Source organism: Seriola lalandi, unplaced genomic scaffold (assembly GCF_002814215.2).
Source record: "Seriola lalandi dorsalis isolate HSWRI2012SDOR001 ecotype SW California unplaced genomic scaffold, Sedor1 jcf7180002054954, whole genome shotgun sequence".
Lineage (NCBI taxonomy): Eukaryota > Metazoa > Chordata > Actinopteri > Carangiformes > Carangidae > Seriola > Seriola lalandi.
In genome coordinates, this window is record NW_019525505.1 from 1,774,135 (window position 1) to 1,796,835 (window position 22,701).

Below are 22,701 nucleotides of genomic sequence, written 5' to 3' on the forward strand. Positions count from 1 at the left end.
TTAACTGACAAACAGTTTGTACAGTCATAAATCAACATGTGGGTACATGAGGAATTCTAATTAATTACTACGACCACAAGATCGACAACTAAAACTATAAAAACAATTAAGATCATAAGAGAAGCACTGCTTCAATGATTGATGATGATTAATTGATTTTTTAAAATTAGAACTGCCACCTCCTCCACTCAGACTAGTTCAAGGTTACATCCCTGTTTATCCAGAGTCATATATAGCAATTATTATTATATTATAATAATAATAATATTATTATTATTTAAAAAGTGTTTTGTGAGGTCACACTGACTTGACATTTGACCTTTGACAGCCAAGACCTAATCAGTTCATCCTTGAGTCCCAGTGAATGTTTTTGCCACATTTGAAGAAGTTCTGTCAAGGTGTTACTGAGATGGGACGAACGGACGGACAACCTGAAAACAATACGCCTCTGGCTCTGACTGTCGCCGGCGTGGAGGCGTAAAAATCTTGGGTCAGACTTTGGATGAATTGAAGGAGTAGGTGTATTTTGTCATAATCAGTGTATGAATTCTTGAATTATGGCCAAAAATGTGTTTTTGATGTCACAGTGACCTTTGACCATCATGATCTAATCAGTTCATCTTTCAGTGAGAAATGGAGCAGAGCGAACTGGAAATCTCATTAACTGGAGCTGGAAACTGATTAACACACACACACACACACACACACACACACACACACACACACACACACACACACACACACACACACAGAGGCAGACAGAGGCCATCAGACAGACGCTAACACGCAGAGAGGTAAACACTGTTCTATGGCATGTGAATGTAGACACACACTGTACAGTACATAACAACACAGTGCAAAGAGCTGCTGTTTGTGACACACACACTTTTTTGATGGGAGGATATGCTCAGTTGACCTGTGGCGCTGCCCACACTAACTCTGCCATCTGCTTGAAGTCAGAGGTGTGTGTGTGTGTGTGTGTGTGTGTGTGTGTGTGTGTGTGTAAGTAAGGTAGGTGTGAAGATGGCAGTATCACAAATGTGCCACCGGGGGATGATTCAGCGAACAGATTACTTGGCCCTGTGGTGTGGCGTGCTGCAGCTGCCTGAGGCCGAGCTCAACAGTCACTATCACCTCAGATACTGTTCCTCCTGTGTTAGAATACGACCATTCATTCATGTTCAAGCCTCAGTCCGGGATTATTTTTCAATATGTCATGTTTAGAATTTCAGTGTGCACACAAGGTGGCAGCAGCTCCTTCTGAACCTTAGGGAACACCCAGTAAACTGGGATAAACAAACTGTGTATTACATGACATCATTTGGAGCTGTTAGAAGAATAAGCAATAATCCCCTGTGAATATTAAAAGTCAATCATAAAAACATCTGCAGGAATAAACAAATAAATATCTAAAATGATGGGGGCAGAGTTCAACTTGAGCTTCTTCTATTCTGAATAGAAACTAAAACCGGAATTAAGAAACAATGTGTATGAGCTCCTTGTTGTGAGAGACAGACATTTATTTATTTGATGGTGAATGAAAGACTCTTGTTGGATTAATTGTGTTGAAATGGAGATTTAGTGTTGACTAACCTCTATTAAAAAAGATCCACTGGGGTTTAGCATTAAATAGACTAAATCTGGACCAAAGACTGAAGGTCCTAGGTGAAACATATCCGAGGTTTAACAGAAATAAAAAGATGCTGTAATAAAGGTGTCAGAGATGACTATATCATTTCCCTGTATAGAACTGAGACTCAGAGTTACAGAGAAACAGAGCAGATACCATGGAGTCCTGCAGCAGGTCTTCCAGTTTGCTCAGTCTGCTGTTCTTGTCACAGGTGTACTGTCTCTTGATGGTTTCCTGGAGCTGCCGCAGGTACGACTCACATTCCCGAGCGTCACTCATAAACTAAAGAAACATTAAAAAAAGACAGAGATTGAAACATTTGGATGCACATAAATGATTTCACTGCAATAGTTCATTCACTTTCAATAGAAACAAATTTGAGGACTGAATAATTATCCTCATTCTAAATTAAAGAACCATCATGTTTTGGCAGTCAGAGGCCTGAGTGTATAATGAAAGTCAAACAAACATGTTCCTCTAAATCATTTGTAAAAACCTCACGCCGTCATCTGCCAAGACGACACTGGTTACAAGGAGGACACAGCTACTACACGTCTTGCTCCGACATTGACGTGATAAACACTGTAATAAAACTTTCAGTCTCACCTGGAAGTACGCCGTATTATCTTTGAGATGTTGCTCTACACACACACACAGCTGGTCCACCCACTGCCACTGAGTATGCAGGGCTGCACTGTACGCCTGAGGACGTCAGGAAAGATGGAGACAGAGGGAAGAGAGAGACAATCATTAATTCATAACAGCACGTCTCCTTTTTCTTTATTTGAGAGCTGCTTTTACTGTGTATGTATACCTTTATGTATGTGTATATTTGCATATGTATATATGAATATTTATGTATAAATATTTGAATTTCCTCTATGGGGGATCAATAAAGGTACATCTTATCTTATGTGTATATATGTGTGTGTGTATATGGATATAATTTTATTGTGCTTTTTTTCTCCTTCAAACCATTATTGTATTTTATTAAATTAATAATGTTATTGACATTTTTTCTTTGATAACTTGATTCCATTGAATGTTTGTAATTGTGCTTTGAATTGAAATTGAAAATTGACACAGGTTGTCACACAGCACTCGTAAAATCTAGCAAAGGGGCATGTATATGTTTAAAGGACCATGGCTGGATGTTGATCAGCACAGTCAGGGTCAGGTTTTCAGGATTTCACTCATTTTCTGGCCTTTACTATTTTCAGCTGAGCAGCGATGGAGGAGCATGTGAACATGTTACTGGTGCAAACCGAACCCCACATACGTATTGTTATTCCAGTATTTTACATTGTCATGTAGTTTCTATTAGATGCAAACAGCAGTTTCTCCTCTTTGCCAAAAAGGTTTACAGAAGGTCAGATTAATTTTTATGCTCTTCTGAATATAATAATAAATCTGTGAAACAAAACAAAACATCAAGTTTGCTGTCAAGGAGCATTTTTAACAAAGAGATTTTGTTCGAACAGGTGCCACAAAAAGAGTCATGGACACAAAACCCCGACATCTTTAAAGGTCATTCAGCTCAACCGAATGAATTCCTACACTCACCTCCACAGTCTGTTTGGCTGGATGGTTCTCCTGACACAGACGGCTGGCCGTTTCCTGAAGTGACCGCATTATGTCTCGTTTCTCATCCAGCTCTTCCCTCATTTCCTGTAAACACAACAAGGATGGTTGATTTCAGGATTTTACGGCACTTGACTGTTAAAACACTGTCTGTGTACAAACAGTACTTCTTGTCTGAGTTCAGATTTTCTGTATGTGGAATAAATGTTTGGGCATATTTGGAGCTTGTTTTATGTATGTCTACTGTTTTTCTTTCAGATACAATAACATCAGCGTTTCCTGTGAAATTACAGAGGTTTGCGGTCTTTGTTTTTGACTTGAGGAAACCATCAGTGTGCATCTGTTTCTCCCTCCTCCTCCTCCACTCACGCTGTATAATTCTCTCTTGGCGTTCATGTTGGTGTTGTTGTCGCTCCAGTCGAAGGCGATCTCCTCCTCCTCCCTCTCGTTGAGCCAGATCAGCTCCTCAGTGCAGTGCGACACAAACGCATGCAGGCTCTCCAAGCTCCGCAGGCGCCATGACGAATGTTCCTATGGCAACCACACAAACATACATCATCGTCATGCTGATCAGCAGTAGAGAGAGAAATGAGCGAGAGAGAGAGAGAGAGAGAGAGAAATGGTTTTGGTTCATTTACATAGATTTTAAGGTCGAAATAAAGTGATGTGGAGAAAGAAAGAAAGACAAATCACTGCAACAGAACCGGCCTTTCAATATGAATAATAGGTATTTAATGAGCCATTTTAAATACGTGTCTTTATATAAGCTTCTCTACAAAAAGGAATGTTTTAAAAAGCATCATAATCCATCAAGAATTTCTTAAACTATCAAAGAAAACTTGCTCTGTGCTTTTTCTGCTTTAGTTCCTGCAGCATATATAAACTGTTTTGTGATATTACAGTCATGAGAAATCAGTCAAGTCAGTGATTATCATATTTGAACACATATAATTAATGTTTCCTTAATCCCACACTGGCACTTTTATTCGAGTGACGTTAATACCACAAACATCTGCGGTTTATTTTTTCCAAGTGGATGTTTTTGCCTCACAGAAGAGAAGTAATGCTCTACTTTGAATGTTCCTCTGGATAATATTATCACGTAGATTGTTATAAGTGCGTCTGTAAGCACATGAATCTTAAGAAAAAACAATGCAGCAGGCAGAAATAAAGCAGCTGAACTGACTGGAGACTGTTAATGAAGCTTTAAGAGACTAAAACCAAAACAACTCTAAGAGTGTTTTATTCAAGAAATACAAGGTTCATTTTATAAGCAGGTGTTCTTACATACAGGACTTTATTACAAATGTAGCTCTAATAATATGTTAAGAGACAGAGAGAGAGCAGAAGCGACGGGGAACAAAGAAATGAAAGAGAAATTTAGGGAAAGGAACAAATGAGAGAGCAGATGCAGATTTGTGTGTTATTAGCATGAGAATCCTGTCATGCTGTAAAGGGATTAACTGAGGGAGGGGGTGAACTGAGAAACAAAGCACGCACGCACGCACGCACGCACGCACGCACGTGTACACACACACACACACACACACACACACACACACAAGCACACACACAACACACACACACACACACAGCTCTTGTTTTGACACTGACCAGTAGTTTGCAGTACTGGTGCTCCAGCTTGGCCAGGGTTTCAGAGTAACTGCTCTTGAAGTTGGGGGAAACTTTAGCCTGTGGGACAAGAGACAGCACAGCTTCAGTACACACAATAACTCTCAGCACAGAGCCCTCTCTGAGTGAGTGAGTGAGTGAGTGAGTGAGTGATATGTGTGTGTGTGTGTGTGTGTGTGTGTGTGCGTACCTCGTAGCTGCGTGCCTCCTGCAGGCTGCTCATTAGCTCTTCGACTGCAGTGTGTATGTTGTTGTGCTCTTGGAGGTTGTTTTCTACAGAGGGAAGGTCTGCGCCCCACTCAGCTCGCTCCAGCAGCTCCTGTAACACACACAGACCCACAGTTCATACAAATACAAGCTCTTTCCCTCATTTTACATTTTTCTGAATGACTAACTCGCCCCTCAGTATCAGTTCAATGTGTTCTCCGGCTTGTAATGCCTTTTGAATGTAGATTTGATTCTGTTAATGCTGTTCAGTCTCTCTGACGGTTTCAGATTAAATGACTCTGTGGATTAATTAATCACATTTTCCATTGAAATATAAAAAATTTATCATAATGAGATTTTTTTTCTTTTTCTTGGTATTTTGTAGAAGGTTGAAGAATCACTTCATGATGTACAATTTCTGTTTTGTTTTTTTTTTCGTATCAGAAGCAGAAGTTTCTGCTTCTCTGATTTTCTGTTTGTACTCTGAAGCTCTCTGGGTCTTTCTGATCATAAACCAAATCATTAATCCAATAAAGAGAAAACATCCAGAAATAAAATAACTGTTCACGAAATCAAACTAAATCTAAGTATTACAGCGACCGACCTGTGTCTCCTCCACCCATCCGAGCAGCTCATAGATGAACCTCAGGCTTCCTTCGTCCTCTGATGAAGACATGGCCACCAGCTGGGAACGAGCCATGGGTCGCCGCAGGAGCGCTGCTCCGACAGCCCCCACAACTCCCACAGCTCCCAGCAGCGTCTGTCCCAGTGAGAGGCCGCTGTCAGTGGCCCTCTGGGTGGGGTGCTCAGCCCCGGTGCTGCCCAGGGCCTGAGAGAAATGTCCCTTCCTGTAGACACTGGAGCACTGCAGTCTGAGGGAGACCAGCTCCTCCTGAAGGCACGACACTCTGGGGGTGAGGGACAAAAATAAGTAATAATAATAAAAGTGACTGGAGGGCGGACTGGTACTTATTACGTTCCCTGCCTTGATTTCCCCAGTAGGTAAAGTGATTTCAAGCTGTGACCCTGTCTTACAGTCTCATACAATGAGACCAGAAACGCATTAAAGTGAGAGAAGCATTTAACTGTTCATTCAAGACGTCCAACAAAGCTCATAGCTGCCTAGACAGCTTGTCCTCGATAGTTTGTGGGCAAAATACTGAGAAGAAAGAGGCTCAAATCGTGCAGTTTCTATAGTTATAGCTGCAGTCCTACATTAAAGGGCATCACACTGTGGAAAATTTTCAAAATGGCTGTTTCATTAAGTTTCATAAGGTCTAAAATTCTAAAACTGATGGAGGTGAATTATCACAAAATGGGGATTTTCTCTGCTTCTTTTCTGGCAGCGCTGATTTACATCGCAGCTCATTTTTACACTTTAATAGGATTTAATGGCAAAATAATGCAAATGATTGACCTATAATCAGGTGCAACAAGCTGTTTGCATTCCTGCTTATTAAATTTAATGAATTATACAAGCACCTCTTTCACAGAGCTGAACACTTATTACCAAACGTTCTTCACTGGAGTAAAAAAAAAAACCTTTATCCATCAACCTCTTCTCTGCTGACTCACCTGAACGCCAGCTGCTCCACCTGGTAGTATTTCTCATCTCGGAGGACTTTGAGCTCCAGGTTGAGTTGTCTGATCAGAGCCTCACAGTCCTGAAGGTAACAGGCCAGTTCTTTCTCACACTGCACCGCCTCGCCGCTCTCCACCCGAGACATGTCCTGGACACCAGAGGATGGAGGATTTGATCAGGTTTTGTTTGCTAGATTTTCCAGGGATTTTCTTACTTGGTTTATGTGCAAAGGTACTTTTTGATGAGTTGCGATATTCTGAGGTTTAGTGTTTCCCCAAGGCATCGATTCAGTAGACAACACAGTGAAATCAAAGTAGGCCTTATGAGAAAAGCAAGACAATGCAGCACAAAACACTGGATTAATATAGTGAGAATAAGAACACTACAAAATGCTACAAAAGACAGAGGTTTTTAAGGTGAGTTTGTCTCCATGCTGACTGCATGAAGACTCAGTGTTTCTGTGTCTGCAGAATCCAGGGGAAGTGGTGAGTAAATATTTATTGTCCCAGAAGCGCACTTACTGTTACAGCTTTAACACATTAATACACTGTAAACTATTATGAAGAATATGAAACATTTACCCTACGTAAAGCTGAGGACCCTGCATGCGTGCGCGTGTTTGTGTGTGTATGAAATTAAAAGCGCGTAAGATGAGAGAGGGTCGGTGCTCACAGCCTGAAGTGTGTTCTTGGCGAGCGTGAGTTTCTCCTCACAGTCCAGAGCCATGTTCTGGATCTTGTTGGCTCTCTGAAGCAGCAGCTCTAGCCTGAAAACACACACACACACAGACACAGACACAGACACACAGACACAGACACACACACAGACACACACACAGACACACACACAGACACACAGACACACACACACACACAGAGACACACACACACAGAGACACACACACACACACACAGACACACACACACACACACACACACACACACAGGGGTTATATGCACATGTCCCTGAAAATCACACACCAAGAGTTGCATCAGTGGTTTTCATCTAATTACATGCATCCTGGTCAAAGTAGGCAGTTGACTGGACCTCTGTGTGTGTGCATGTGTGTATTTGTGTGTTCTGTGTGTACCTCTCCACAGCTGGCCGTAGGGCCTTCTCTCTCTCCAGCATCTCCAGTATGAGTTTCCCCCACTCCTCCTCCAGGTCATTGGGATGGAGGCCCTGAGGAAGCTTAACACGACCAAACTCTATCCACACCTGGATACACACACACACACAGGATAAAAATGTACTTAATATCCCACCATGCTTCAGTGCAAGTGCATTAACACACTCCACTGAAAGACATCATTACATCAGAGTTATATTTGAGCGATCATAAGTCGCACCACAGACAAACACTCTGGAAACATCAGCTGAGTGAGAATAAAGGAGGAACTATAATCAGACATCATGAGTTTGTGTTCATTCAAACAATCTGCTGCATTGATAACAGCACGACAGTGCAGATGACTTGGCCTGGGAGAGAAACGTATGACTCAATTCACACAGACACATCCACAACAAAACTCTCTCTCTCTCTCAGTGACATTCACATGACCCCCCCTGAGCTGAACCCCATGATACAAAATGAGCCGTGCACATGGTGCCAAATGTTGGTCACCTTCTCCTCCATCTCTGCACTCTGTTCTCTTTTCCCCCTCACTCGTGTTCTTCTCTTCCTTCCTGCCTCTGTTCATTCTTACCTCCAGCAGTTTGTAGAGGTGTTCGATGTGACCTTTCTCGACCTCCTTTGCGGGGATCTCCGTCTCTTTGAAATGGACGTACTCGTTGTAAAGTGCCTGCAGGAGGAGAGACACAGGAGCTGCTTATGAGTGTTATGAGGTCAGTATTATCAAAGGCTTTGTTTAAGGTCAAGCACAAAGTCAAAACCTGTTATCAGCAGGTAAAAGCTTTGTAATCACGAGTCTCTCCCTGGGTGCTCATTAGCCAGTTTCTCTCCGGTCATCTCAAGCTACTTCGTTTTCCCTCCTTTTCCCTCAGTCTTCAGACATTATGTCACAGCAGCTTCCTTTATTCTTCCTTTTCCAACATTATGCCTCTCCTCTGCAAACTATTTCCTTTTAATCTGAATGCTTCACTCTCTTTCTCGCTCGCCGAACATCGTCTTTCTGTTGTTCTCCATTTTATTAAACCCCTGGCCTCCCCTCCCTCTGTCCCTCTATTTGTTCTCTGGAGGCTTTACAGAAATTGCCTGTCAGCTTTCTTTTTTCCTGACTGCATGTTGGTGGGACTGAAGAGAATAAGCCGAGGAAACAAAGAAGGAATCTGATTCTCACCACAGCCAGAGAGTGTTTAGAGAAACAGTTTGTATTCATGCTATGTGCAGTCATTTGAATTACAGACTCAAGATAATAAATCTACTGTGTCTGTACAGAGACAATTTTCACACGGTGCTGATACATTCGTTCTGTTTTTGAAGGTAATTTATCCTTTAAACTTGCTATAGAGAGAGAGATTAGAGTCTTTTTCCTCTCTCTGTGCTTATATGAACACAAATGCTGACACTGATTTAACGGAAGTAATGAGAAACTGCATAAGATGAATAAATCAATTTGGGTACTCACCTTGAGTTCCACAGGGTTTTGTGGGAAGTTTTTGTTGGCCATCAGGGCCGTATGCTGGCGGCTCCACTGGAGCAGAGAGGAGAACCTGGACCGATACTCTGACCAGCGCTGGTCCACCTCCTGATGATGGAGAGGAGGAGGAAGGAGAAGGAGGGAAAGACAGACGCAGAGACGTGAATCAGTTATTTCACAGTGGAAACATCATAAATTCACAAATGCTTCAGAAATGCGTTCAGATAGGCTTCATTTTACAAAATGTAAATTTTAGTAAATGACTACAACGCCATTGAAATAACTGCATCATAACTTGGAAGTTCCAGGTCATTACTCATGAAGCTGCACGGCTGACTAACAAACAAAATGGAAAGAACATTTCCTCTGAGAATAAAGTGAAAAATCATTAAACATTTTAAAAAGTGAACATAAGATGAAGCAACAACAGCTGATGCAGTCAGACTGTATCACAGTATACTCTCAACTGTAGTGCATGTTAAGAATGACCCTGAAACTGAGATGCACAAATAACAATGTGAAAAATCTTAATTAATGATGCCTGTAAGACGAAGGAATGCAGAGCAGAGAAACATCCGGCTATAACAAGCTCAAGGTTAGAGCTGGGGAACATGGGTGGAGCAGAGGATGACATACATGTGCGGAGATGCCCTCTCCCCCCTCAGGGATCTTAGGGAAGGCATCATAGATGGAAGAGACGTAGGTGATGACTGATTTCTCATCCGGAGACGGAACATCAACATCTGAGGAGAGAGAGAAATAATGAGAATTAGAGAAAAAAAAACTGAATTTTTTTTTTTTTTTTTTTAAAACATGAGAAAAGATTTGATTATTTGTTTTTCATATTATCCTGAAATCCTGAAATTTGAATTTTAATGTTTGCAAATCACCTCTGGCTCTGAATTTAAGATAATTTAATGGATAAAATGTCAATAGGCGTAACCATAAAATATTAATATATTAAAAAGTCAAATAAGACAACTACTAGAAGCAAGACAATCTGCAAACATGAAAGAAGTAAAGATGGAAAAAAAAAAAATCTGACATTCAAACCACCTGAAACCACATCATCCAGCTACTATTCTTTGGCCAGTTTGAGCTAGCTGATGCTAAGATGTAGCATTAGACAGGAACTATAAAGAATGATCAGTCAAACATTCAACAGTATCCCACTCTTCCAGCTGCTAAACTAGACACAGAGAACTCAAGAGGTCAACACCAGCCACAATGTCACTGCTCACAGGGAATTAACGGCCTGTGGTGAGCGGATTTAAATATGTTTCTGTGGACAAAATACAGAATAAGTACAGATATGCCGAATATAAGATATTAAGGGGAGAGTTTGAACATAAGTAATTTAGTAGTCAGTCACTGGGGTTGGTTGGCATGTTCTTATGTTGGCAGACTTCCAAAATAAAAGCTAGAAATAAACAAGACATAAAAAAAAACTCTGAGCAGCATAAATAATATGTAGTTGTCGACTACAGTTGTTATGTTTCCCAGGATTCAGCCTGATTGGGCAGAGAGTCAGCCGGTCAGTTCGTCCATTCAGATTAACAGTCTCACCCTCAGCGTCCAGCAGTCTGGTCACCCCTAACGACTCAGCGATTTCGAAGGCCTGCTCGAGGTTCTCACGGTTGCTCTGCCGTGACACCATCTCCATGTCGATCAGGTCTGGCCTGGAAAACACACACACACACACACACACACACACACACACACACACACACACACACACACACACACACACAGAGGGGACGTGTTATTCGAGTGGGTGTCGGTCTATCTGCTTATTTCTGCAGTGCGTGTACAACATATACAGTATCTGCAGTGCCTCAGAGAGGGCTGAGCACTCCTCACTTTTTATGCATATACTTGTGAATTCAAAGCAGTTTACAATTACTTGTCAAAAATTGTTGTTGTGGAATTATTTGCATATTTTGTTGAACCACCTTGAGGCCCTGTGTTTCTCTGAGTAATTGTGTGTCAGCATTTAAGGATTTTTACCATTGCAGGCCGTTAAACTCATAGTTTGACTTCGAGGCAGTTGATTGCTGTTGAACTCAATACATTTTATTTGTATCAGGGATAACGGTAAGACACTACAGCCAGTCTTCTCTGAAATCAGACTTTACCACTACTTAATACTAACACAGGTGACACTCTCTCGCCGTTCGTCCTCTAACCTGTATCTGTGCAGCAGAGCGTTGAACATGCGTCCGTCGCTCCAGGATGAGGTGAAGTTGACACAGCGGAGGCCTGGGTAGCCTTCTGTCGCCTGCTGGCTCCATAATAACAGCTTCTCTTTGGCTGTGAGGTCGCCCGACTCGCCGCTCACATAGATCTCTGAAATCTGGAGGGAACGGGCGGAGAAGAGGGGTTACTACTTCCTGTCTCTCACATGGTGCATTCAAATAAAAAAAAAAAAAATCATAGGAATGAATCCTATGCATATTCTGTACTGATGCATTCACACACCAGCACACATGATCCTGTTACACTCACATAAAGACACAACCACAATGATTCGGCAGAAATATGCGACCGCTTTGTCACGTGCCGTCGCTCATCATCAACCTTCAGCATGTGGAACAAAACGTGTCTGAGTTTGATAATGAAACCGAGACGCATGTATTTTTCTACTAATGGAAGTTTTTTCCTATTTACTCACTCCATCATTTCCCGTCTCGTCTGCTCATTAGCTTGTGCCCCCCCCCCACACACACACTTTGCCTCCTTTCCTTCCTCTCCTTCTGTCTCGTGACTCCCCCTCTCCAACCTCGATCTGTCTCTTCAGTTTTTCCCGTTCTTTCATCTGTTCTGCTTCTGATGCTGATCAATCTGCTCAGCAGTCTCATCCTGCTCCTCCTCTTCATTCACCTCGTCACATTTCCCCCCAGTGCTTTTTCACTGGCAGTGAACTGAATACCACAGAACAGGTCAGACGTATAGGATCTGTCTGTGAAATGACGATTCCTTCCTTGATTCCTCAGCTAGGGACTTCAGCTATGTACTAGCCCCCCAGAAAGAAGCCAAATATTGTTTTGATTTTGCTTTATCTTTGGGTTTTTAGGAGAATTTTTTAGGCAATACTTTATAATTCTTAGGTCTTCTTTGATTCAGCTTGTTGTAGGAAATAGCATTCACCAAATCAGGACTATTCAAAACATCTTGATAATTACTCTCCTGTAATCATTTCAGATTACTAGCTTGTATTATCTTACAACAGATGCCTTTTGGCTGATGCTGGTACACACAGCTCCTGGAAGCACTGTGAAGACATGTATATTTACTGAGGGCGAGTCTGAGGGGAAACCAGGCTTCCATGGAGACCGACCGCTTCTTTATCTATGTGTTCTGTTTCTCTGAGCTACACGACCACTTTGGCCATTTTCCCTCCGCGCCCTCCTTCCTCTCAATTTGCTCTCTTTAGGTCCAACGGTCCACAGTGACAAAGGAGGAGTGATGTATATGCAGTAACTGTCAGTGCTTGGCTGCTGCTATTGTCATCAGTATTCTTCTGTCATCCCTCCTTCCCTCACTGACTGTCCTTACACTCCTCCTCCTCTGACCGTCTGTCTGTGTGTCTGTCTGTCGGTATGTCTCTCTCCCTGCTGCTAATATAGAGCAGTATGAAAGTCCGGTGTGTGCCAGGGGACTGCAGCAACAGCCAAAAAGAAGAGGAGGGGGAGGGAGAGGAGAGGAGATGAAAATGAGTTACAAGGCCGGCAGCAGAGGAGAGGGGGTGACATGCAGCATACTGCATGTAGCAGCTTCACATAAAGTCTTATGGGTTAATATTCCTGTTCATCCAAAGAAAAACATAAATCCCCACATACATGCAGAGACACAGAGCAGAGTCTGCTGTCACACTCCTGATATGCAAACAGCAACTCCAGACAACTACACCCATCTTCTACACATCCATCCCCTCAAGTGTGTGACACAACTTTCAGGTTATCATTCCCACCAGTGTCTCAGTGAGAACACATATCACGAGCAAACAATGATACATATCACAGTGTGTGATTTGAATGGGAATCTGAAAATGTAAATTCTGGTGTGTGTTTCTCTGCAGGACTCAGTGTCTCTGCCTCTACAGGCTCCTTTGCAGAGAAATACAGAGCTTCTAATCCTCCATCTGAATACTGATACAGCAGTCTGTCTGTGTGAGGGCTGCATCTGCACACAGAGCCTACGCTGACTGATGTGCACGTCTTCCATTCGTTTATTCCTTATTTTCAGGTGATTCGAACACACCCTCTGAGATGTTCCAAAGAGGACATATGCTAACTGTTTGAGGAGCTTTTTACTGTATTTCATGGCCTTCTTCCTTTGCAAATGGAGCGTGTTATCACGTGACCAGATTACAGAACCTTGGCAGTGAGATGTGGTTGAAATCTGCCTGAAAAAGCCAGTGAAGCTTGAGTTTTGAACATTTTATCACACGTACATGTTGCAGAGGTCAAGAACAAACCTTCACCATATTCAGGCAGCAGAACAGGGATCTGTTCCTAAATGTAAAAGGTAAATATCACTGCAGAACTGGAAGTGGATTACTGTTATGATCACAACATTTCAAGGATTATACAGTAACACACTGTCCACCTGGTCCAAACACTAGACAGTAACAACAACCAGGAGGTCCATGAGAAAAATCACAAGAAATATCTCCACAGATTAAGAAGGGAACATTTCCATGATAGAAACGTCCTTATAGAATGGATACAGTGTCCTCTGTCTGCCATGCTTTTTCTATAAATGTCACTAAAACAAAAATCTCTTTATTAAAGAGGCGACTCAGCATATTACCTTCAGACACACAAAACACATCAGGGTTCTTCAAACAGATTATTCCTCATGTCACTGTACACGGGACAGAAAATGAAATTCACCATGAACAACACCAAGATGACAAAAAACACAAAAGCTGCTCTTCGCCACCTTTATATTTGCATAGCGGTTCTTAACTGAGCACAAAGGGAGCTTGGCCTTCTCTGTAAATTCAATAGAGCATGTGGTGCCGTGCAGTAATCCTTGATTGGAACATAATTCATGAGTTCTGGCTTGTTCGAAATCTCCTTCCATTGTTTCAGGTTTTGGTCAACTGTATCTATATTATACTGCAATGACTGAAAATATTGCTGCGACCTCCTTTGATCAAGTGAAGCTGTGTGCTGTATTCCAGTTAGAGATCTTTTTGGGCAGTGTTTCCTTTGGAAACTGGATAAGGCATCATACATCCCCCTCAACAGCCCACTTTGCACAATATCTTTGTTCCTGTATCCCAAGAGAGCAGCTCATGGTTTGTCTCTGCATAGCATTACTGTCAGGGGCATCCTTAAAACCATACGCTCCAAAACTCAGTACAATTTGTCCAACTACTTCTCCCTGGTTGGAAATCATGTGAACTAAGAATCTGTGTAGTCATTACAGCATGTCAACCTAACATCAGATGATTTGCTTGATTAACCTGCTGGTTATTCAGCAAACAAACCGAAAGACCAACTGTTTAATTAACTGAACTGACTCCTCTTTAGCTCTAACTTGTAGCATTAGAACTAATGAGTCATTTAAATATACGCCACTCTACCTTGTGAAATCATTTACTTTTACTTATATCATTAGTGCACTGAGACTAATTTCTGCTAGAGTTCCTGCCTCATTCGATGTGACATTCACATGCACTTCTGCAGACATCAAACTCAGCCATTCAGACAAAACGTGTGAACATGATACGTGCTCATTTCCATCCATATAGGCTACACACACAAAAACAGATCACAGCTGTGGTCACATGACATACAGGAGTAAACGGCAGGTGCATGTTTAAAGTCCTGGTTTTAAGACTGAGCACTTTTCTCTGATGATGGTCTGTATGTAACGTGTAAATTCATGGATGATGTGTAAGTATATGTGTGTGTATGCAACTGTTACTGCAGATAATCATAGAGCACACACAGATAAACACACAGTGAGATCAGAGCAGGTCGCAGTTCGTGTTCAGTGCAGCCATGATCCTGTCACAATCATCCATGATCCACTCGCTGCCCCCTGGGGCTCTGGACCAGCCCTCTTTTAAAACATGGCCTCTTTGAAGTTTGTGTGCAGAGGAGGGAGGGAGGGAGGGAGGAGACAACACCGAGGAGGAGGAAAGGAAGAGAAGATAAAAGAAAAGATGGTTCTATTGGCTCTTAAAGAAACTGGTACACAGCGAAAAGGACGGATGGGTGGATGAGGGAAAGATAGACAGATGATGGACGGATGGCCGAATAGCTTCAGACACAGGAGGACGGGTATATGGATAAATTTGAGTGGTGGATTCAGTGTGTGGTAAGAATCCCCTGGAGGCTCAACGAAGCAGCGTCTCACTGATGAATGCGCATTTCAAATCCCTTTTTATGCAGAAAAGGGCCGACACACACACCAACACACACACACACACACACACACACACACACACACACACACACACACACACACACACAGCTGCAACAGGACAGCTGCACTTTAAACTGAACACAGAGACATCCTGACATGTACACAGGAACACACACAAGACAGGAGTATTGATTATTGGTGAACTAGGGATCTCTGTGGAGCTGGGATCTACAGTATCTGTATGTATGTATGTGTGTGTGTGTGTGTGTGAGTGCGAGTGTGCGTTTCTCATGACTCAGCAGCAACTGTGCATCAAATAAGAAGCGTAGCACTGAAGACAACCTGACATGACGTCACCAGCTGTGCTTGTCTTTATAATGTGGAGGAAAACTGAGTGAACTATGGCAGCCGCTGTGAAACGCGTCGCTCATCTGTTGCTACTGCAGCAGCAGCAGCAGCTCTTTCATTTTCAAGGTGAAGGAGAAGCTGAAGGGCTGTAAGCTAGCACAAGAACTCACACACTCTAATCATTCCTGCAACTGAGCCCCAGACATCTGATGCAACCCAAACATGACCACACACTGTATAGCACCACACAGGGCTGGACTATAGCTCACTCAGGTCTGTACATGTGTGTATGTAAGCTCTGCAACTCATCACGGTCAAAACTGTCTTCTCAATTTTTGATGCCACTGTAAGTGGGTATCTCTGACGGGATGCTGAGGGGTTCCACTGTGGTTAATAGTTGTAAGTTGACACCAAAAGAAAAGCCCCGGCTCTTTGCCTTTATATTGGACCAGACATCAACAACAACAATCAACAAGCATCAAAGCTCCGACAAACTCAGATTTGAGGCCCTGCAGTTTAGCTCGTTTTTGACAGTGCAAAAAGGTTTAAAGATTTTTTTTCTTTTGGATGTAAGTAACATTCTTGTGGGCAAGAGCAGTATTTTTTTTTTCTGGTACCAAACAAAATGTGTCTGTAGCACTTTTTGTTGAGTAAAAAAAAAAAGCTGTCATTAAAAAGTGTTTTTATTGTCTAATCAGATATTTCCACATTAAGATCAGTTTTGCCAGTTTGGGCCTATTTTCTCATCTACAGCTAGACCATATTTTACATTTAAAATCTGGGTCTGAAGTTAAATAAAAAGTAAAGGTATTTATTTTATCAGCACTTTTTTGAATGTATTTAAACTTTATTTTAATGATATTTAGCCCTAACTGCAGGAAGCTTGTAACTAGGCAGAAGACTGCGTAGCAGAAAAACAAAGTGAAGTTTAATGTAGAGAGATTACAGAGTCAATCACACTCAGAATATGATGGCAGTAATGTCAAATGAACCCATCTCACCCTCCTGCTTATCCCCAAATAACCTAAACCTTTTCCAGCCAAAACCACCAAAGCTAGACAGACACAAACACAGACTATTGAACTGATGGGAAATGACAAGTTACTGTTTGCAGGGAACCCTGTCATTTGAAGCAATGACCCTTCTCTCTCTCTCTCTCACACTCACACACACACACACACACACACACACACACACACACACACACACACACACCTGTCCTGTCTGTCTCTCTCACTCTAACAGACGTCAGGAGAGAGAGAGTGTGTAGTGTGAGGAAAATAACAAGCAATAGAGGGAGACGAAGGAGAGAGAGAGAGGGAGGGGAGGAGGATACTGGGAAAGAAGGATGTAGAGACGGTCTGGGCTGCGTTGATTAGCCTCCAGGGACAGAGGCGGAAAGAATGGAGAGACGCATAGTGCCTTTCTTGAGCTGATAACAACAAAAAAAACACACACACACACACACACACACACACACACACACACACACACACACACACACACACACACACACACACACACACACACACACACACACACACACACACACACCTTTCATCACCACAAACATGGTGCACGAATGACAACAAAGGCAGCCTTCAAAAAGCCACACTCATACAAACAGAGCAGTGAATGCCTCTCCTGGCTCTAAAGACCACTGGTTTGAAACGCGGGATCCTGACAGCCCCACCAGAACAGGTTTAAAGTCTCGAGTGCTCAATTTGAAGCAAAACAATCCAAGTACACCAATGCCTCATAGACTCCACTCTCACCTCTAACAAAGACAATCCTCAACTCCTGGAAACAAAGTCTTAGAAAAAGCTGTGGTCAGTGCATGTGGGTCTATCAGGACCAGACACCAGGAATCAAAACACTGTGGATGTCAGGAACTGGGCTGCAACTTCCATTCTTTTCACTCCTGATTAATCTGTCAAGTATTTTTATTGTGAAAATGATCAAGTCTAAACCCAGAGATGTCCAATTTATGATAATAAAAAATCTCACACTTGCGAATGCTTATTATTTTCTTTACTAAATGACTTATATGGTTAATGCATCACCAGAAGTGTTGTTGTCTGTCCATCGACTATTTTATTAATCCAAAGGTTTTCAACCTTTATTTGTTTCAAGGTCCAGCAGACCGGGGGGTGGCAACCTCTGGATTAATCAACTAATTGTTGTGGCAAACTTCAAGACGGATAAAGATCTAAGAGGAAGCTGGATAAAGGATTTGATGAGTGGATGACAGGACACAAACCTGTGGCAGGTATTTCACAGCTGCCTGTTGCTGCAGCGACTGAGGACTCTCCATCATGGAGTCCAGCCTCTCTGACGAGCTGCTGGTCAGCCCTCCCCAGTCTGTCTGACTGGGGGTGGTACCCGCTGTTTCTGGAGAGGTCAGCGGCAGGTCGCTGGCGTATCCCGACTCCAAGAGAGATGACCTCTCCTGCGCTCGAGATGGGGAGTCCAACCTGAACCCCTTGACACCCGTAGTCTCCTGAACCTGCAGTTCAGTAAAGGACAGTGGGGTTTCACCGGCAGCCATCTTGGCTCTACTCTTGTCCTCCTCAGACAGCAGGACTTTGAGAATATTTCCTGTGAGTGGAGACGGGACAGGAGGCTCTTTACGCACATCCACTTCACTGTCACTTTCGCCCTTCCACAATGGAGAGCCATAGTCACTGGGGTACATGGTCCTCACCACGCAGAGTTTACCGTCCACCTCTCGGATATGGACCACACCTTTGCGCTCCCGATCTGTCGGTGTCTGCACCGGCCCTAATGTCCCTTCTGATCCTGCCTTTACCCCTACATCCCCCTTTTCGTCTTTCTCTGCTCTCCCTTTGTCTTTTTTCTCCTTCTTCTGCCGGAGGATCCAAGGTTTCTCTAGGACCCCTTGGACTTTCTCCCGAACACGACAGACCCTCCCTCCGCCTGGAGTGGTGCTGCCCAGGGCTGGGGCTGTGTTGACTGGGGTGGTTGTTGTGGTTTGGCTCGGGATGCTGGAGACATCTATGATTGCGCTGACAGTGTCTTCCTCCCCTGGAAGGCAGAAGACCCCTCTCCAGGCTGGGCTGGGATTAGGGGACACTTCAAGTATTCTGCTGCCCAAAAAGCCCCCAACACTGGCACTGGTAGAGCCGGGGGAGAGAGTATTGCTGTGCAGATTCATTTTGGAATGAGTTAACAGGGTGTCAGGCACTGATATCAGAGTCCTCGCTCTGTTGCTAAAATCTGAATCTCCTGCCTCTACACTTGTGTGTTTCTCCTCCTCGTCCTCATCGTCTTCCTCTCTGTCATCAGGCTCATGGCCTCTTTGTTGCTCGTAGTCGTCCTTCTCTCCCTCCCCTTTCCTGACCCTTTTGCCCTTGTGCTTGCGCCTGAAACGTAGACGCTTCTTTGGTGAAAGTGGGGGGGCTCCACCGAGTTCCCCCTCCCGAGGAGGCCTGACACAACCCATGGAGTTCCCCATGTCTTTGATGCTGACAGAGAACAGAGTATAAAACAGGAACTACAGGCAGTTAATCCATGGTAGAGGCCAAATGACTGCTCCTTGAGGTTTGAGCATTTATTCCAGGTGCTTGAGATTAAAACCCCACCCCTCGAAAAAAAGACACAGGACAGAAAATGTTTAGATAGACTGACAAGTGGCTGACAGCTCCCTCATCAACCTGACAGCTGTGAGTAATGTGAAGCTAGGATGAGCAGGTTTATCTCCGTTTCCCATGGCACCATCTTAAATACAACCTGGTGAATAGAAACAGTAAAACAAGGGGGGGGCAGTATGTACACGAGCAGCTGGCTGATTTACTTGGTCTGTTTTCTGTATCCCAGAAGACTTGTGGTCGCAGTCAAGGACACGAGGACACAGTTGTGTCAGCAGAGCAACATTAGGAGGGAAAATAAATTTGTTTGGGGTCAGCTGTTGATTTATCACCAGGCTCCTGGCAGGTGAACTGTTACCTGATGTAAGGCGATGTGTCAGGCAGGATGATGAGTGTGGTAAAGAGAAAAATGCAGCGCAGTCCAGTGCTATTCAGCCCATTAGTGCTTCACACACACTGCATGTGTGTGACATGGGAACAAAGTGTTAAAGTCTGCGTGTGTTTGTCCTGCAGGATTTCTGGTTGGTGTTGGAGTCAGTGGCAGTCTCATGATCATTATTCAGTGATGTGAGAGAAACAACACGTCGGATCCTTTTTCCATCCTCCATAAACCACAAAGAAAATGAAGTGGGTTCCAGGTGCCGCTGTAATCCAGGAGCTCTATCTACACTCAGATATAGCAGCTATCTGAGCTCATGCATTAATGATGCCTCTCTCCTACTGTGGTAATGTTATTGCAGTGCAAGAGGAGAGAAGTACGATCAGTAACTGAAGTCAGCCCCACAACAGAGATCAGCAGGAATCCTCTCTGTCACGGTGCTGGTAGTGGAAGTCGTATTAAAGGCGAGGCTGTCGATATCTCTCGTAGTGACGGCGAGCTCGGTGTCTCATTCTGCCGAGGCAGCACGGCATCCAGATTGGTTGTGGGTGAGAGATAGTGTGCAGTCAGCCAATGCTGCCACAGACTGCTGGGAGATTCAGCCAATATTCCGACAGCTTGTTAAATACTCGATCAGAGCATCAGCTTCCCGCCCCAATGCGTCTCCTTATCATCCTCCCACGGTTTCTGCTGCTCATTGAGCTGGTGTCTCATGTGACGTGTCAATCCTTCCGGCATGTGTGTGTTCCTCCTCTGTTGTTGTCAATATGTTGGGATCCGAAATCACTGGCGTTAATTTCTCCCGCTGACGAGACTGGCAGGAGAGTGCAGTCAGATACCTGTGGAGTCATCAGGCATCGTAGTCCAGAAAACCTTTAGCAGGGTGCCGGTCTAAATCTGGAGGCAGATAAATTGAGGCAGACTCCACCTTAAGCTCCCCAGACACCTCAACATCACACCAGACTGAAGATCCCCCCCCCCAAACACCTTGATGTCAGACTCCCTGAGGACCAGAGTTGGCTTGGAATTGTGTTCCAGTACTGTCCAATCCTAAAGCTCCTGTGTCCTGGTGTCAGTCTGCCAGTTACTCAGACAAGCTTCCCCTCCATCAGGTGGTGCAGTGCGACGATGCAACAGCCTGACAAAATCCACAGTTTGCAGGAGGTGGGGGGTATTTAGACCATGACAGGCTGGGGAAAGAGGCTCTCGTTCTTCTTCTCCTCTCTGGTGCCTTTTTGGCTCTTAATAGCTCCTCACAACCACTAGATCCAATTAGAAGGAGGCATCTGGGATAGGATCTGGAACTAGACTCTGAGGAAGAGCAAGGGAGGAAGAGACTGGTCCACAGTTGGCTTCGCTAAGGTCTCGTCAAGATCCAGTTCTAGTAGCAGACCTACTTCACGAACGGATGTGTATCTGGAACAGAGCCAAAGGGATTCAATGTCCAGCGAAAGGCAATCCCAAACCCAGAAGGTTAGGACGAGAGGGTCCGCGCTCCATGTCCCCCTTAAAAAACAAAGACATGCAGGGAGCAGAGACAGGAGCACAGGGCGTCTCCGGCTAGAAAAAGAGAAAGAGGCTCCATCTGACAAGCATGGCTGGATTGATCCGATTGATACGGTGCAGGAAACAGAAACTGCAAGTGTGTGGCCGTCCAGCAGAGAGTACGAGTGTGTGTTTGAGCCTGCGAGGTTAGGCGGTCCCCTGGTCAGCTGTGTGAGCCCTTCTGTATACGTGTCCACGAGTGTGTCTTGTCCTGCTGTGCGTTTGTGGTGTGAGGCCTGCTGATCCGGGGGAAGCCGGGAGCTCCAGTGACAGCAGGCAGCCTGGATCTGTCTCTCCTCTGGCTGGCTGCGCTCCTCTGCTTTATCCCTGGCTCGCAGACGCCGGCAGAGAGAGAGAAAAGCTTTTATCTCCCGCCTGCTGCAGCTTCACACTCTCTTCTGCTCGATCTCTCACTCTCACAATCCACCCCTCCCTCCTTGGCTCTCCTCCTCCTCCTATCCGCTTCCTCATTACTCCTACCTCTCTCTCTCTCTCTCTAGCTCTCTCTCTTGGCTGTTAGTGAGCAGCTTTCTATGCCACAAACACACATGCACACACACTTGACCCAAAAGCTTCCTTGAATGACAGGCTGCAACAGGAGTGGAGAAAAAAAACAGTGTTTAAATCTAAATCAGACTGTAGCATCACTGCAACTTAAATGAGGGTAAGCGCTTGAATCGGTTTCTCTCCATCTGCCAATCAGGGTATAGGTTATGAATGGAGAGGGGTGGGGTGAGAAGGAGAGGCGCCGGGAGAAGGAAGGAGCGAAGGAAGAGATTTGAGGGAATTAAGAGAAAGTTGAAAAGGACTGAAGAAAAACAGGAGGGGATGGATGGTGGCTGTGAAAGGATCAAGAGCTAGGGAGCGGGAAATTAGAGAGTTCTTTATACCTTTTATGCAGAGGTAGCTTAGCTTTCAGTATCACTTGTTGTATTAGGTCACTGCAGGCAATGTTGAAAATCAATGAGAAGGACTGTTTGTTTATTGATTTCTGCATCAATGTGATGAAGCACCTGGATGTTACAGGCATCTAATCCACTGGATTAACCAAAAATAAACCTCGTCCATCTGATTATTTAATCCTTAAATGGTCAGTGCTGCAATGATTACTGATGGATGGATCGTCAAGGAAATGTCAAACATATTCTGCTTCCAGCAACTTAAATGTGGGAAATTGTGATTTTTACTATTTTCTGACAAGGTCAACA

The 22,701-nt window shown here is 43.9% G+C and overlaps 1 protein-coding gene across 19 annotated transcripts in view; it reads right to left on the bottom strand.

The window, feature by feature from the left end:
* Nucleotides 1-22,701, bottom strand: part of macf1a (microtubule actin crosslinking factor 1a) — a 233,408-nt gene that overhangs the window by 93,664 nt on the left and 117,043 nt on the right. For 18 of the 19 annotated variants that reach the window (XM_087170610.1, XM_087170598.1, XM_087170605.1 and 15 more), the window contains 15 exons: nucleotides 11,419-11,585; nucleotides 10,799-10,911; nucleotides 9,869-9,975; nucleotides 9,221-9,340; nucleotides 8,339-8,434; nucleotides 7,723-7,850; nucleotides 7,305-7,398; nucleotides 6,626-6,780; nucleotides 5,655-5,958; nucleotides 5,034-5,162; nucleotides 4,826-4,903; nucleotides 3,581-3,742; nucleotides 3,194-3,298; nucleotides 2,237-2,332; nucleotides 1,787-1,912 (listed from right to left, as the gene is read on the bottom strand). In XM_087170610.1, coding sequence (XP_087026736.1) covers nucleotides 1,787-1,912; nucleotides 2,237-2,332; nucleotides 3,194-3,298; nucleotides 3,581-3,742; nucleotides 4,826-4,903; nucleotides 5,034-5,162; nucleotides 5,655-5,958; nucleotides 6,626-6,780; nucleotides 7,305-7,398; nucleotides 7,723-7,850; nucleotides 8,339-8,434; nucleotides 9,221-9,340; nucleotides 9,869-9,975; nucleotides 10,799-10,911; nucleotides 11,419-11,585 — 1,980 coding nt within the window. Of the gene's footprint in view, nucleotides 1-1,786; nucleotides 1,913-2,236; nucleotides 2,333-3,193; nucleotides 3,299-3,580; nucleotides 3,743-4,825; nucleotides 4,904-5,033; nucleotides 5,163-5,654; nucleotides 5,959-6,625; nucleotides 6,781-7,304; nucleotides 7,399-7,722; nucleotides 7,851-8,338; nucleotides 8,435-9,220; nucleotides 9,341-9,868; nucleotides 9,976-10,798; nucleotides 10,912-11,418; nucleotides 11,586-18,221; nucleotides 19,452-22,701 lie in introns of those variants that run through there. The other variant, XM_087170608.1, reaches the window with a different exon arrangement.